The sequence below is a fragment of the Caretta caretta genome, chromosome 1 (assembly GCF_965140235.1).
Source record: "Caretta caretta isolate rCarCar2 chromosome 1, rCarCar1.hap1, whole genome shotgun sequence".
Lineage (NCBI taxonomy): Eukaryota > Metazoa > Chordata > Testudines > Cheloniidae > Caretta > Caretta caretta.
Genome location: NC_134206.1, coordinates 311,984,285 through 312,000,607, shown reverse-complemented (window position 1 = coordinate 312,000,607; position 16,323 = coordinate 311,984,285). Strand labels below are relative to the sequence as shown.

The 16,323-nt window shown below is 41.4% G+C and overlaps 1 protein-coding gene and 1 long non-coding RNA gene across 6 annotated transcripts in view; one reads left to right on the top strand and one right to left on the bottom strand.

Moving 5' to 3' along the window:
• SLC13A1 (solute carrier family 13 member 1) overlaps positions 1 to 4,878 on the top strand; it is a 67,975-nt gene extending 63,097 nt beyond the window's left edge. For all 3 annotated transcript variants that reach the window (XM_075124455.1, XM_048836914.2, XM_075124454.1), the window contains 3 exons: positions 1,950 to 2,111; positions 3,582 to 3,719; positions 3,868 to 4,878. In XM_075124455.1, coding sequence (XP_074980556.1) covers positions 1,950 to 2,111; positions 3,582 to 3,719; positions 3,868 to 4,011 — 444 coding nt within the window. In that variant the 3' untranslated portion in view covers positions 4,012 to 4,878. The remainder of the gene's footprint in view (positions 1 to 1,949; positions 2,112 to 3,581; positions 3,720 to 3,867) is intronic.
• Positions 1 to 16,323, bottom strand: part of LOC125630676 (uncharacterized) — a 58,433-nt gene that overhangs the window by 23,643 nt on the left and 18,467 nt on the right. The gene's annotated exons all lie outside the window — the stretch shown is intronic.

Here is a 16,323-nt window from a genome sequence, read left to right as displayed (position 1 = left end):
GTATAAATACACAGCATATGAAAAGATGGGAGTTGCCTTACCAAGTGGCGGGTCAGTACTAACAGGTCAATTCAATTAAGGTGGAGGTGGGCTATTCTCAACAGTTGACAAGAAGGGGTGGAAATCACTTTTCTCGTGCTAATGAGGCCAGTGTAATCAAGGTGGACCATTTCAAACAGTTGACAAGAAGGTGTGACTATCATCAGGGGGAAATTAGTTTTTGTAGTGACCCATCCACTCCCAGTCTTTATTCAGGCCTAATTTGATGGTGTCCAGTTTGCAAATTAATTCCAGTTCTGCAGTTTCTCACTGGAGTCTGTTTTTGAAGGGTTTTTTTGAAGAATTGCCACTTTTAAGTCTGTTATTGAGGTTATTCAAGGTTATGATGTCATTTTACCAGTGTATCTTGCTAACGATTAAACCTGGAACATGGAAATGCAGAGAAGATTCAAGAATATTCAGATAGGACACTAAAAAAAACAGAGTCAAGCCTCAATTAACAGACTTCATAAATTATATGCATGAAGCTAGTAACATCTAAGTCTTTGTGCACAGAAGTTTGACATAAAGACTTACTTGCTGAATTTCACTGTATATAAATGACTCCCAGTTAATCCAAAACCTTTGTTATCTGAACAGTTGTATTTTTCTGCTGTTGAGGGAAAAAAATCTAAAGGCAAGCAATGAACTGGAGAAAAAATACAAATATTTTGGTCAGTGAAGTCATTTCAAAATCTTTTAATCCTGTCGCAGATTTGTATTACTTGTTGTTGTTACTGTGGTAGCCGTTAGGGATCCAAAGAGGGATTTAGAATCCCATTGTACTACAAACTATACAAACAAATAACATGACTCCAGAAAGAAGATTTGAATTTTGGTCTCCCACATCCAAGGTTTGGCAAGAAACTGTGAGTGAGACAGACTCTGTGGCTGTTAGGGTACTCATTTTGGATGAGAGAGGCCCAAGTTCAAGCCCTACTCCACTGGTTAGTTAATTAATTATACATAATAGAACAGCTTCAACAGGAGAGATTGAGAGGTACCCATCCCAGTATAGCTCAGTGGCTAAGGCAGTCTCCCTATAGTATAGGCTAGAGCTGAGTTTAAATTCTTCTCAACATCAGGTAGAGAGGAGAACTGAACCTGGGTCACCTAAAGCCTGAGTGAGTGCCCCAACCACCAGGCTAAAAGTTATGAGAGCTCTGACTCCAGCCCAAAAAACTGAAAGGTTTCTCAGTTGAAACTATACAGTGAAAACACAAATTCACAGATAGTGTCGGGTTGCCCAAAACTGCATTTTTCAGTGAAGAAACTATTTGCCAAAAAAATTCTCCCATCTTTATTCTGCATGGGTGGAGCTCCCATGTAGAGCAGCACTGATTTATCCCATAACTAAGGGGAGCAGGATTTGGTCCTAGAGCTTGTCCAGGAACATAAGAATGGCCATACTGGGTCAAACCCGAGGTCCATCTAGCCCAGTATCCTGTCTTCCAACAGCAGCCAATGCCCGGTGTCCCAGAGGGAATGAACAGAACAGGTAATCATCAAGTGATCCATCCCCTGTTACCCATTCCCAGCTTCTAGCAAACAGGGGCTAGGGACACCATCCCTGCTCATCCTGGCTAATAACCATTGAGTGACCTATACTCCATGAATTTATCTAGTTCTTTTTTGAGCAGACTAAAAACATTTGAGGTTGTCTCTGTAAACATCTGTGAGGTATAAACATTGCAGTATAGTTTCTCATTTCTTCTCATAAGCCAATGTCTTGATATGAGAGCACTGCAATAAAAACACATGGTAGGATGAAGTATATTTTATAATCTGTTATCTCTAACTATACAAATATGCCACATATTAATAAGTGAATAAACTTCATTAATACTGTGTTGGTTACATTTTTCATTCAATAATTGTTGTGTCATAATAATATCCTATTCCTTATTCAGGTTTCAAAACTATCAGCTTGGATAGGAAGTAAAATAACCCCTCTGGGATCATTACCAATATGGTTGATCATCCTAATATCGTGTCTGATTGTCACCTCAGTAACAGAAGTGGCCAGCAATCCAGCTACCATCACTATATTCTTGCCTATATTAGCACCTTTGGTGAGTACCCTATCTAGGTCTGTTTTAACCTTCATGTTCCTTGCTCTATGCAAGAAAAATACACTATATAATTGTAATGTGTCTATAAACTCACACACACACCATGCAGCTGCCAATAATGGAAGCAGGCACCCACAGCTGCAACCAGTAGAGAAAACAAAGCCTGCTATAAAGAGGAGAGTACAGAGCCAGAAGGGGAGGTGGAAAGTCCTGGGTTAGCAAAGGGGTGACAGTCCTGTGCCAGGCTGCCTTCAAGAAAAGGTAAGCAGACTATAAGGCTAAAATTGAAGGACTGGTAGACCTAATTGAAGGTGAGGGTCCAGGAACTGACCTGACTGAGAAACAAAGTAAGGTGGTCAGTCAGGAGAAGCTGAGACACCTCAAGAGACTACCCCAAGAAACAGTGACAATGATATATAATAACAGGTTTCAGAGGAACAGCCGTGTTAGTCTGTATTCGCAAAAAGAAAAGGAGTACTTGTGGCACCTTAGAGACTAACCAATTTATTTGAGCATGAGACTTTCAAAGCATGGGTGCCATCAGTGTAAAAACTGAGCTGGTCAAAGAAATAGTTAAAACAAACAAAAAACATGATTTTTAATTTTTTTTCAAAATTTTGATGGACTTTTGAATGCTTTGAAATCAAAAAATCCCCAACAATCTCTATATCTTGTTTTTTAAAAAGGAAGCGTTTCAAAGAAAATTTCTGGAAGAGGGTTCTATCACAATTGAAATTTTTGAGAAAACGTTTTGTTGAAAAATCAAAAGTCAAAATCTTTGACAAATTCAATCTGAAAAACAGTAGTAAGCCAACTGAGAGTTCCTGAATATGTATTTCCCACTTCCTCAATCACTTCTATCAATCACTGTCCTCCTGATCAAGTACTGGGGGAATGGCATAAAGTTCATCCTCTCCTTCCTTTTACCATCTGCACCCTCTCTGTTCTCTACTCTTCCTCCTCCTATGTAACCTACTATGTTCAGCTCCCCCTCTTCTCATCTTGCCTGGCTCCCCCATCCTCTATAATTATCTTCTTCTCCCACTGCCCCAGTCACGTTACTTAACTTCCTGAATCCCTTCACTAGCTTCCTGTCTTTTACCACATTCAAATTCAAATTCATCACGCTCTCTTTCAAAGCTCTTCCTGCAACTGTTGCATTGTATCTGCTAGAATGCAAACACTCTGATGCAGGGGCCCTTGTTTTAGTCTGTGGTTCATAAAACACTGTGTATTTTCTATGCTAATGTTTAATTATAATTACAAGAAGTATTATAATATAATCATGCTGCAATTATAATATTTTGTTACACAATATAAACAAATAAGTTGTTCTTTAGAAGATTGTTCCTTTGTATTTGAACAAGTTATTCAGTTCATTCATGCACTTGTATTATTGTAGCAAGTAAGTATTTGTAGGTACGTGTCCCTGGAAATCTGTTATTTCTCATTATCTTTACCATCTGGCAGGCTGAAGCTATTCATGTGAATCCACTTTATATTTTGATACCTGCTACACTGTGTACTTCATTTGCATTCCTGCTTCCCGTAGCAAATCCACCCAATGCCATTGTATTTTCATATGGTCATTTGAACGTTACTGAAATGGTGAGTTATTAACAAAAATTCCATAACATCCAGTGTTGCTCTCTGATAATCACACTAATGCTGCTGTCTGATTTTGCCATTTTGGAAATTTTCTTCAAAATTGCTTAGTTTTCCTGATACCAACTTTTGATTTTTATTATTACTCTAGGTGAAGGCTGGTTTGGGGGTTAATGTCATCGGAGTTGCTGTAGTTATGCTTGCAGTCACAACATGGGCAGTGCCCCTGTTAGATCTTCACACATATCCAAGTTGGGCACCAGATCTTTCCACTGTGAATAACACAGAGCCGTAAAAACTGCCTGGCAAGGTTTTTGTGGGGTTTTTTACTATTATTTGGTGAGTTAGTAGTAATGCAAAATACACCACAATAATGATAGTGATCTATATTTCCCAGTCCCAGGGACTGATGATCTGCTGATCCTAATCAGGAATAATGTTATCCAAATATGGACCTTGCAAGCACCATCAAGCTTCAATGTGTTTCTTATCCAGGTCATCTTATTCAGATTTTACTTGTACATGTTGTCGAGTACCATCTATAAATGTGCACATTCTTTATAATTGCCAAATTGGCCCTGTTCTTGGGGTCATAAAATAACAGGAGCTATCTATTTTAAATGTTGTAGGAACATTTGCTGCTGGTCTGTAGAACACACTGTATTTTTTTTTCCAAGTCATAAAATTTTTGATGATGATGATGATGATTACAAATGAAAGGTCAGGTTGGGGATTGTCTGAACAATCCATTCACGGCCCTGTCCATACATCTGATCTTGTAGGAAAAGTACAACCCGTGGAGAGCTGCCTGGGCATTTATACTACTGCTTTTCTGTCAATGTTTCTCTGGCCATCCCCTCACTATCTGCAAGGAGAATCATTCAGACCCCAGTTCTGGAAAGCAATGAAGCATTTATTTAAATCTATCCCTATCCAGGACTGCACTTAAGCCAGGGGTTCTCACAACACATTTTTTGGTGGCCTCAGAGTGCAGCTGGTGGCTGCAACTCTTGCTGGTGGCCACACTGACACTTTTCCCTAAAATACTTAATTAATTTTAGGAAAAACAAATAAATATGCATGTATACACATCCAGATCATGCAATTTATTTACATAGGATTTTTTTTTCAGACTCAATAAAAATAATGCTGTGTAAAGTAATATTTGTGTGTGTGTTAATATCACTTTTCACAGAAATTCCTGGCAAGTTAAGACCTGGATGGAGGGCTGGGGGATGAGGCAGCAGAGGCCAGTGGCGATGGATGGGGGGGCCCCACCACCGCGTGGTTGGAGGTGTGGGTCAGCACCTGGGGCTGGGGGTCAGTGCCCTGGCCCAGCACCCACTGGAGCCCAGGGTCATTGCCCGCAGTTGCATGGCTAGGGCCAGGGATTGGCGCCCAGGGCCGGGGATTAGCGCCCAGGGCCGGGGATTAGCACTCACTGCCATGCAGCTGGGGGTTGGCACCTGCTGCTGTGTGACCAGGGCTGTGGGTCAGCACCCAGGGTCAGCGTTTGGGGTCCGTGCCCACTGCTGCACAGAGGGGGCTAGGAGTCAGTGTCCTGGGCCAACACCCACTGGAGCCAGCTGCTGTGCAACGGGGACTGGAGGTTGATATCTAGGGCCAGCACCTGCCAGAGCCTGGGGTTGGTGTCTGCTGCTGCGTGACCAGGGCTGGGGATCTGCACCAGGGGCTGGGGATCGGTCCCCATGGCCAGCACCTGCCGGAACCCAGGGTCGACGTCCAGAAGCAGTGCAGGGGTCAGCAGCCAGGGTTGGGGGTCAGAGCGCACAGCCAGGGTTTGACTGCCAGCAGGTTTGGAACTGGCACTTGGGGTCTGCACCTGCTGTCGCACCGGGGATCTGTACCCAGGGCCGGCAACTGCTGGAGCTCAGGGTCATCATGACTTAAGCATTTGCTTAAAGTTAAGGACATATGTTAGAGTTGTCCTAGATAGAGATGCTCTCCTGAATTGGAGCCTATAAGAGTGAAGAATAAACCCTATCAGAATAATTCTCTGCTCAGTACCTGTCAAAACAATAGATGCATTCTTTAGATTAATACACAGTATATAGTCCTGGAGAGTTAAAATTCAACTCTCTTTAACAAGTTAATATCCCCTTCGGGATAGGTACAATTTTAAGCTTCCTAGACTGTATTAATGTTAGAAACCTTAAAAAAGCCCATGTGATTGAAGAGGAAGTTTACAGTTAAAAGCTGTTTAGAGATCATTTACATTGTTATAGTGTGTTTTGCAGATTAAGAGCTATGACATTCTCCTCTTACAGTAGTTACTGAGTTATGTGTACCATCATCCAAGTGTTAGACTCAAGTCTGCATGCCTGAGATCAGGTCCACCTTTGTGGCTGCCTTACAAACAGTGTAAACCCTAGTGGGAAGGGACGATAGGAGTGTTTTCCCCCTGGGGAACCTCACAAAAATAAGATTGGTGTCTCTTCAGGCAATCCCAGGGAGCAAAATTTTACAAAGATATTTTCTTGGCAAGTTTGAAGAAAGAGGATATATTTTCTTCTGCTATGGAAAACATGAAGTAAGCAAACCTCTTGTGCCTTTGCCACAATGAATGTGATATCCTTAGTTATCCAGTCTTTGCAATCCCAAGGATATCTATTGTCTTATTTCTGGGGCATCTAAATATTGCCCAACCAAGGCAATTTGCTTATTGCTTACAATCCAGTGTTGTAATGTTGATACAGCAGCACTGATTGAAATTGTCATCTTGAATATGGCATTGTGGCCCACTGAGTTTTAGTCCCAGCAAGCAATTACCAAATCAGAATGGAGCTCCTGGAGCTTGCATGCTCGGGTACCTGTATTCTCCGCCTCTTTATTATAGAAAATGCTGACTAGTTATATTTTGCCAGCCCCTTAACAGTTAATACAACTGTTTCATTATAAAACTGAGGTTTAGTTTGTACAGTAGAACTGTCAGTTAGCTTTACTGCTGTTTTATTTAGAGGCTTTTAATAATCCCATTGACAGCATAAAAAAAGCATCCAAGTAAACTGGAGACAAGTTTAAACATTTCAGGAAAGGATGTACTCTTAAAAGTTATTTTTTATGAACAGATTGCACTTGAAGTGAACAGTTTGCAGGGGGCAGGAGGGAGAAGTGAGAGTTGTACAGAAAATATAAACTGCAGTGATTTGTTCTATTTTTGGATATTTTAAAGTGTGTAGCAGAGGACACTTCCCAATGCCTCCTGACATGCATTCCTCCTACTCTACCATGTTCTGACTATGGCCTGAAAGGGCCTTCAGAGAGTTCATGTTCTTTATGATTAGGCTTGGAAGGATTAGATTTTTACTGGCAAATGTCAGTAAATATCGATTTCACTGTACACACACAAACTGAAGAAAAAATATTTCCATCAATGATGATTGAAATTTACTGATAGCAAAGTAACAAAAATGCTGTTTGAGAACTTATTTGTTTGATTTAAAGATATTTACCTTGTATATTTTGTCATGTGATGTCAACAATTTGTGTGTTAATGGTTATAAAGCTTTAACTTTTTGAATCTCAGTGTCTACTGTCATTAAATGTCTGACCCCCCTATTTTCTGATCCCCCTAAAATTTCCTGCAGGTGGGAAAATTTAAATAAACATTAAAAAAACTTAACCCATAATTTTGAGCAACTGAAAATTTAAATTGAAAAAAAATGCTTACAAATTAATAGATTTTGTCAAAATTATAAAAAAAAAATCAAATTCTGCCAAACTTATTTAATATAAGGTATTTCTCTACATGATCACTAACCATAAGGGAATATCATACTTTGGATGATATGGAGGAGGTATTGGGTGTATTACAAAATATGGTCCTAATTTAAACTTATAAAAATAGTAATATTTGCTATAAATTTTCATAGAATCATAGAATATCAGGGTTGGAAGGGAACTCAGGAGGTCATTTAGTCCAACCCCCTGCTCAAAGCAGGACCAGTACCAATTAAATCATCCCAGCCAGGGCTCTGTCAAGCCTGACCTTAAAAACTTCTAAGGAAGGAGATTCTACCACCTCCCTAGGTAACGCATTCCACTGTTTCACCACCCTCCTAGTGAAAAAGTTTTTCCTAATATCCAACCTAAACCTCCCCACTGCAACTTGAGACCATTACTCCTTGTCCTGTCATCTTCTACCACTGAGAATAGTCTAGAACCATCCTCTTTGGAACCACCTCTCAGGTAGCTGAAAGCAGCTATCAAATCCCCCCTTATTCTTCTCTTCTGCAGACTAAACAATCCCAGTTCCCTTAGCCTCTCCTCATAAGTCATGTGTTCCAGACCCCTAATCATTTTTGTTACCCTTCGCTGGACTCTCTCCAATTTTTCCACATCCTTCTTGTAGTGTGGGGCCCAAAACTGGACACAGTACTCCAGGTGAGGCCTCACCAATGTCGAATAGAGGGGAACGATTACGTCCCTCGATCTGCTGGCTATGCCCCTACTTATACATCCCAAAATGCCATTGGCCTTCCTGGCAACAAGGGCACACTGTTGACTCATATCCAGCTTCTCGTCCACTGTTACCCCTAGGTCCTTTTCCGCAGAACTGCTGCCTAGCCATTCGGTCCCTAGTCTGTAGCGGTGCATTGGATTCTTCTGTCCTAAGTGCAGGACCCTGCACTTATCCTTGATGAACCTCATCAAATTTCTTTTGGCCCAATTCTCCAATTTGTCTAGGTCCCTCTGTATCCTATCCCTACCTGCCACCGTATCTACCACTCCTCCTAGTTTAGTATCATCTGCAACTTTACTGAGAGTGCAATCCACACCATCCTCCAGATCATTTATGAAGATATTGAACAAAACCGGACCCAGGACTGACCCTTGGGGCACTCCACTTGATACCGGCTGCCAACTAGACATGGAGCCATTGATCACTACCTGTTGAGCCCAACAATCTAGCCAACTTTCTACCCACCTTATAGTGCATTCATCCAGCCCATACTTCTTTAACTTCCTGACAAGAATACTGTGGGAGACCATGTCAAAAGCTTTGCTAAAGTCAAGAAACAATACATCCACTGCTTTCCCTTCATCCACAGAACCAGTAATCTCATCATAGAAGGCGATTAGATTAGTCAGGCATGACCTTCCCTTGGTGAATCCATGTTGACTGTTCCTGATCACTTTCCTCTCCTCTAAGTGCTTCAGAATTGATTCCTTGAGGACCTGCTCCATGATTTTTCCGGGGACTGAGGTGAGGCTGACTGGCCTGTAGTTCCCAGAATCCTCCTTCTTCCCTTTTTTAAAGATGGGCACAACATTAGCCTTTTTCCAGTCGTCCGGGACTTCGCCCAATCGCCATGAGTTTTCAAAGATAATGGCCAATGGCTCTGCAATCACAGCCGCCAACACCTTTAGCACTATTTTCAAAATGAAATGCAATGCTGTGAGTGGGTTGATTTTTATTCTTATCAATATTTTAATTATTGTATCACATGACAGTAGTGACAGCTAAAATGAGCACAATTTTCATTAAAAGAATGTTATCCTTTCATGAGTAAAGGAGTGGGTGGTTGAGTGAATGTGGGATTCCTGTGACTGAACCACTGTTAAACTTTTTTTAAAAAACTAAGGAAATTAGCAGACAAACCAGCTTTGTTAACATTCAGACATAACATTAACGTTTTTTGAAAAATCTTTTAAAGAATATTTCAGTTAAAATATATCAGCATAAGCGCAATGTGCCCAGCCATTTGATGGCGTCATCATCAGCTAGGTGGAGCACTGGTAGCCCGCTGTTGAAATAAGTTAGTGGGCACTCCTCAAGGATATGCAACATAGTCTGAAATTGACCACAGCTGCATCGTGAGTCATTAGAAAAACCCCATTTAAAGAGATTGGCTGCACAGTTGCCCTGTCCTGTTCGAAACCAGGTCAGAGATGACTACAGGTGCCTTGGTAGATCAAAACCTTGTGGACAGATAGTTGGGTCAATGATCATAGAATCATAAAATATCAGGGTTGGAAGGGACCTCAGGAGGTCATCTAGTCCAACCCCCTGCTCAAAGCAGGACCAATCTGCAACTAAACGATGAGAGAGTGATTAACAACACTCATCGCTGATAGCTCATTGAGCCAAGCACATTCCACTGTCCTGTCATGTGGTGGCATAAATGACCATAAAGGCATCTAGAAGACAGGCAAGTTGGTGGGTGGTTAAAGAGGTCTGCCTATAAAGGCAGGTCGCTATTCTCATGGATCTTGGCCAGCAGAATAACAGAGGCCTTCTCATGGCGAATATGGGACAGTGCTGTGTTATTAAGGATCAGTAGCCATTGCAATGGCAGCGTTGTCTGTAAAGTCCTGGTAACAATATGCATAGCTTTGTTAAGCTTTATCTCAGCCAGTCTTGTGTGAGGCAAGCAACACCAGACAGGAGCACAGTACTCTGCTGTTGAATAGCAGGGAGCAAGGGCTGGTGTTCTAAGCATCCAGGCCAGTGGTTCTCAACCCGAGGGCTGCTTGCAGCCCAAACACCACACAGCTGCGGTCCATGTGACATCCTCAGGGCCATACATGTAGTATATGTATTGTGTGGATGCAACCCACATAACACAGAGAGAGCTGCCTATGTGGTCCACAAAGGTAAATAGGTTGAAAACCACTGGTCCAGGTGCTCACACTCCAGATTGAACCGACCAATTTTCTGAGCAGGTTATTCCAAGTGCTGACTTTGGCTACCATCTGTCTCAAGTGGTTGTGGTCCATTAATGATCAATGTCACACTGAGGTAAACCGGGTTTGGATCATGCTGCAGGCATTGGCCATTGAGGAAAACATTTAACTTGTGGCTTGCACTTGCATTATGCAGATGAAATACACTAGAAACTGTCTTGGAAAATCTTGGCTGCAGGCCAATAGTCTGCCATGAGCTTCATATCATCATGATAGTTAGTTGTCAGTTAAAATGACAAATGCTTAAATGCATGGAAATTCAAAAATGTTTTACACTAAAACCAAAACCTCAGTAACAATAGAGAAGCATAATTAGGATTATCCTAGCAATCTGGACTATGCCTCCCTCTAATCTAACATTTGGAAAAGAAACTGGATAGTTTGCAGATGTAGAACTGATAATGTTAACCACAAAGTATTGGTTCTAAAGGGTTAAGAATAGAGGGAAAATAGAAATACAAAATGTTAGGCTCTACAGGTTGGGTTGATTCATCTCTGACAGGCTGCATGGGGCACTATTCCAATTGCCAAAGGAAAATGTCCTCTTTATTTGTCACTAGTGCATTAGTTATTTATGGCTTTATCCAGAGGATGTATACGGTTTGGCAAATGGTCAAAGTTATTCTTAACAATTGACCAATATGATGAATATATTAAATATTTTTAATGCTTCAGGCATAAATGAATATAAAAATGAATGTGTTTTCGTTTTCCATTAATGTGTATAAGTAGAATGTTTTAGCAAATAAGTAACATTTAGGATATGTAATATAATTACTATTTACTAGTGGCCCCAATCCTACACCTGAGGAATTCAGTGGGAATTTTGCTTTTTACTTCAATAGGCGTAGGGTCAGGCCTTTGTTTTGCTATTTTTATTGATGTTCAGTATTTAGTTTATCCTTCCCTCACTTTATTTCTTGGAGGCATGTGTTCAAATGATCAGAAAATACAAATCAAATACTTCAAGGAACTTCAGCTCATCTTGCCTGCACACCCACCTAATGCATACCCTGAGCTGCAGCTAAGGAGCACTCAGCACAGTGGCTCAAAACAGAGAGAGGGTGCAAAACCACCTTTATGTTCCCTCAGTCTTTTGAGAATCCAAATGCCAAGCTGACCCTAGTGTCAAGTACAACAGTCTGAAGGCTGCTGCAACTTATGCCCAATTGCCAACGGCCCCTGGATACCATTACAACAGTTGGTGACAGCTGGAGTGCATGGTCTCTCACCACACTCGTGTTTCCCTTTCCACCCTCTTGCACTAGTAGCCAGGAGTAGAGAGTGTAGCAATCACTATAGCAGCTCTAGACCACAGAAGAATTCCCCCATGTAGGGGAAATCCTTCAGTGGCCAGATCTGCCAGGTTTGGAGCTTCTTTGTGCCATTGGAGCAGCACTAAGAAGCCCCAAAGTACTGAAGCATCAGGAAAATCATACAATATTAATGATTGAGGGAAATACCACGTCAATGTTACAATAAATTATCCACCTGTGTGTGTAAAGTTGACTAAATATTTAGTCTCTTTTTGACCAATATACACAGAATTGCTTTTTAGTGCTATCTTTTCCCCCACTGTTCTTGGAAGTTATTGTATGTTTTCAGTTTACCTGTGTAATGTACAATTACTGTATGACAGTGCTATACCTTCACATGGTTAAATCTTACTTGTAAAAGTAATATTTGCCAAATGTTGTACAGAGAAACCTATGTTAAGTGTTCATTTAATGGGTCCTGATCTGTGAAGGAAGGCAGTCTTTTGACAAAGGTGGCTGAGAATTTAAAATACCTTCTATTGTCATAATATTTCAGCATCAATGCAGGAAAGGACCATCATGGATAAAGCTAAAGGAAATCTCATTAGGGAATAAATTATAGGTATTTAACAACAACAAAAGCCCTGCTTAGCTTATAAAATACTTTCAGACGCAAATGCTGAAGTACTCACATTTTTATTGTTAGTGAAATGTAAATACTTAACAAAAAAAGTTTTTAAAATATATATAAAGTCACTTGTAGCTGAAACACTTGTCTTTCTACTAGGCATCTTGTTGAGAGGTGAAATAAAGATGGAACGCTTTTCCATCATCTGCAGTCGGGGGTTCAGTATAAAAGATTAAAGCAATCCATATATCTACATGAAATGCAATCTCCAGTACACTGGGTAACTTTCCAGTGCCCACTAAAGTCAGAGAGAATCTTTCCAGAGACTTCAGCAGACATTGGTTTGGGTGGCAGCTCCTGGATTAAGCCCACTCTGTGCCATGGGTGCATGGAAGTCCAAGTCAGTTCACCTGGTCTCTTAGGAACTACTATATCTGGGCCCAGTTCTGAATCGCTTTAGAGGGCTTGTCTATATAAGTAGCTTAATATACAGACCCCTAAACAGTCAATCCACCGCTGAACCCAAGAGACAGATTCCAGGTTAGTGAATTTCCTATTATAAGAAGACAAATTTTAGACAAGAAAAAAAGTCTATAGTAAAGTATGTGGGGTGATCGCTTAAGACAGGTGGATTTTAAAACAGGTTTCAAAGTAATTTATCACCCTGAGGAACTTTCTTCAGTATACAAGGCATCTCCAAGGTTCATGGGGGTTTTTTACAAGGAATATTTATACTACTTATACTTACACTGTTACTTTGCTACTTATAACTGTTTGAATCAGCAGTAGTGGAATAAGAACAGGAGTACTTGTGGCACCTTAGAGACTAACAAATTTATTTGAGCATAGCTTTCGTGAGCTACCCGAAAACTTATGCTCAAATAAATTGGTTACTCTCTAAGGTGCCACAGGTACTCCTTTTCTTTTTTCAGAGTAGCAGCCTTGTTAGTCTGTATCCACAAAAAGAACACGAGTACTTGTGGCACCTTAGAGACTAACCAATTTATAAGAGCATAAGCTTTCATGAGCTACAGCTCACTTCATCGGATGCATAGAATGGAACATATAGTAAGATAGATATATACATACAGATAAGTTGGAAGTTACCATACAAACTGTGAGAGGCTAATTAGTTAAGATGAGCTATTATCAGCAGGAGAAAAAAACTTCTGTACTGATAATCAAGATGGCCCATTTAGACAGTTGATAAGAAGGTGTGAGGACACTTAACTTAAGGAAATAGATTCAATATGTGTAATGACCCAGCCACTCCCAGTCTCTGTTCAAACCCAGGTTAATGGTATCTAGTTTGCATATTAATTCAAGCTATTTCCCCATGTTTATTTCTCCCCCTACTGTTCTTCACATGTTCTTGTCAACTGCTGGAAATGGCCCACCTTGATTATCACTACAAAAGGAAAAAGAAAAGGAGTACTAGTGGCACCTTAGAGACGAACCAATTTATTTGAGCATAAGCTTTTGTGAGCTACAAGTGAGCTGTAGCTCACAAAAGCTTATGCTCAAATAAATTGGTTCATCTCTAAGGTGCCACTAGTACTCCTTTTCTTTTTGCAAATACAGACTAACACAGCTGCTACTCTGAACACTACAAAAGGGTTTTTCCCCCTCCCCCCTCACCTGCTGGTAATAGCTCACCTTACCTCATCACTCTCGTTACAGTGTGTATGGTAACACCCATTGTTTCTTGTTCTCTGTGTATATAAAATCTCCCCTCTGTATTTTCTACTGCATGCATCCGATGAAGTGAACTGTAGCTCACGAAAGCTTATGATCAAATAAATTTGTTAGTCTCTAAGGTGCCACTAGTACTCCTTTTCTTTTTTACATATAAAAGTGTGTGCAAAGAGTTCCTGCTCTCCTAAATAAGCTGTCTGAATAATTGGCTTTTATCATCTATAGCATCTTGCAAGAATCTACTTGTTACTGCCATACACTTAAAGCATTTAGAAAGGTTTGATAAGCTAAAGCCGGCAGTCTGAAGCTTTGTTGTCCTCTAAAAATGGCAGTGATCCAGATACAAGATTGAGACACCTTTTGTTGACATCCTTGATTGACTTGAAAAGATTGGTTTGCATAGCATTAGAAAAACCACATGCTTGTCTCTTTCTTTTTTCAGATGTCACTTGCTTTGTTCAGGTGCTATTATAACGTATCAAAGGAGGAGAAAATGGGTGGCATAGAAAATACTATAATTTGCAATGTTCGTACTGCAAAAGCAGGTGGAGCTGTGTGCATGTTGTGAACCATTCATCCATTCCAACCAAGTGTTAACCCTTTACTGTTTGCATTGTACAATCCCAGGGAAGCAGTTATAGTTTGCACAACACTGGCTTATGATTCCTTCCAATATTTCATGAGTAATTGTAGCGGGGTAGTCACCCACTCCAGAAAGGGTTACAGCCAGCCCTGGGAGAGGGCTGGGGCTGTGAGCCAAAGGCTAGGCTGATGGGGAAGGCAGCCACTGCTGGGGCCACACCCCAATAGGCCTCAGCTGGCCCTATAAAAGGCTGTAAGCCAGGAGCTCAGAAAGTCTCTCTCTAGTTGTGAAGAGAGAAGGGCCTGGCTGCTTGGGAGCTCACCAGGGTACCTAGAGTGAAGCAGGGCTGGGGAGCTCCAGGCTGGAAAACCCCCAGCCTGCAGGCCTTGCTGAAGGCCTAAAGCAGGTGCTGGAGTTGCAGAGGGGCAGCCCAAGGTTAGGCAAAGGCAGCAGGTCCCAAACCCTCCTTGCCGATGATGAGTGGTACAGACTGGAGTCCGCCCCAGTGTACGATAACTAGATGAGGACTGGCAGTAGCTGCTGAGGCAAGGTAGGGATAGAGGGTGTGGATTCCCCGGGGAGGGGAGACCCAGACTGTGGGAGTACTGCAAGGGGCAGAACCCTGATGTAGAGGGGCACCAGGGTCCGGGAAGGACACGGGGGCCTGAAGCAAGCAGGACACCAGCCTGCAGAGGGCACTCTGGAGGCTAGAGAGCTAATTCCCAGGATGAGCAGTGGGAGGCGCTGCGCCGGTGAGTCACGCCTTGCTACAGTAATATACTGAAAGCACTGACCCCGAAAGAGCTAATTGTGAGGAGCTCTTTGTACAATACTGCCTTATATCCAGTACCTTTTAGTCCAAAGCAGAGCAGCCAATGTCACTACCCCGACAACTGCACTGGCCGTCACTCACAAGTCTTGTTTTACGCTTCCTTCACCATTGCTGCATTGGGGGGAAAATGTAGTGCATGACGCTGACAGAACTCTGTGAGGATCATAATGTGAAGTTGGAGAGAAGCGGAATGTCTCTTCATCAGAGCTATGACTGGGACATATGGCAGGTACCCTACTGCCTCTCCTGTTTTAATGTGAAACCTCCATATACTATCTGCATCCTCTCCCAAGCCAGCACAGCACGGGAGTTTGGGACAGGTGGGAAGCGCATAGTGAATCTTGGGCCATCTAGTGTGTGATCTTGTCTGCAAAGGTGAACAATACAAGCTGCTTTACCAGAAGCTGTGCTTATACCCTTGGATGTACATAACCGTAGAATACATTACTATGAAAGGAGATGTTTCCTGACTCCAGCTGATGTTCATTTTATGCCAAGAATCATGATAGCTCTTCAGATGTTATCTCAGCCAGAGAGACTGCACATTAATAAATGTCTAATCCTATTTGGAAACTACTAGAAATTTTTTACTTCAAGTGGTTAGCAGTAGTGGAAAAGTAAAAATCAATAGTACTATCCACTGCCAGATATTGTAAAGTGCTAGGAAGTATCATAGGAAAGGAAAAGCATTGTATGTGATGGAAACAAATAAGACTAGAAACCTTTGAGAAACTGATTATGGACAAAGTAATGGAAGATTTCAACTACTTAGACATAAGCTCAGATATAAAACAAATCCTACTTGTCTTACATGAGTAGTCTCAATAAGCCAATTTCATCCCAGATGTAAGTCCTTTCCATGAGACTATTCAAGACCCTGATCTATATTCTACTGAAACCTATGG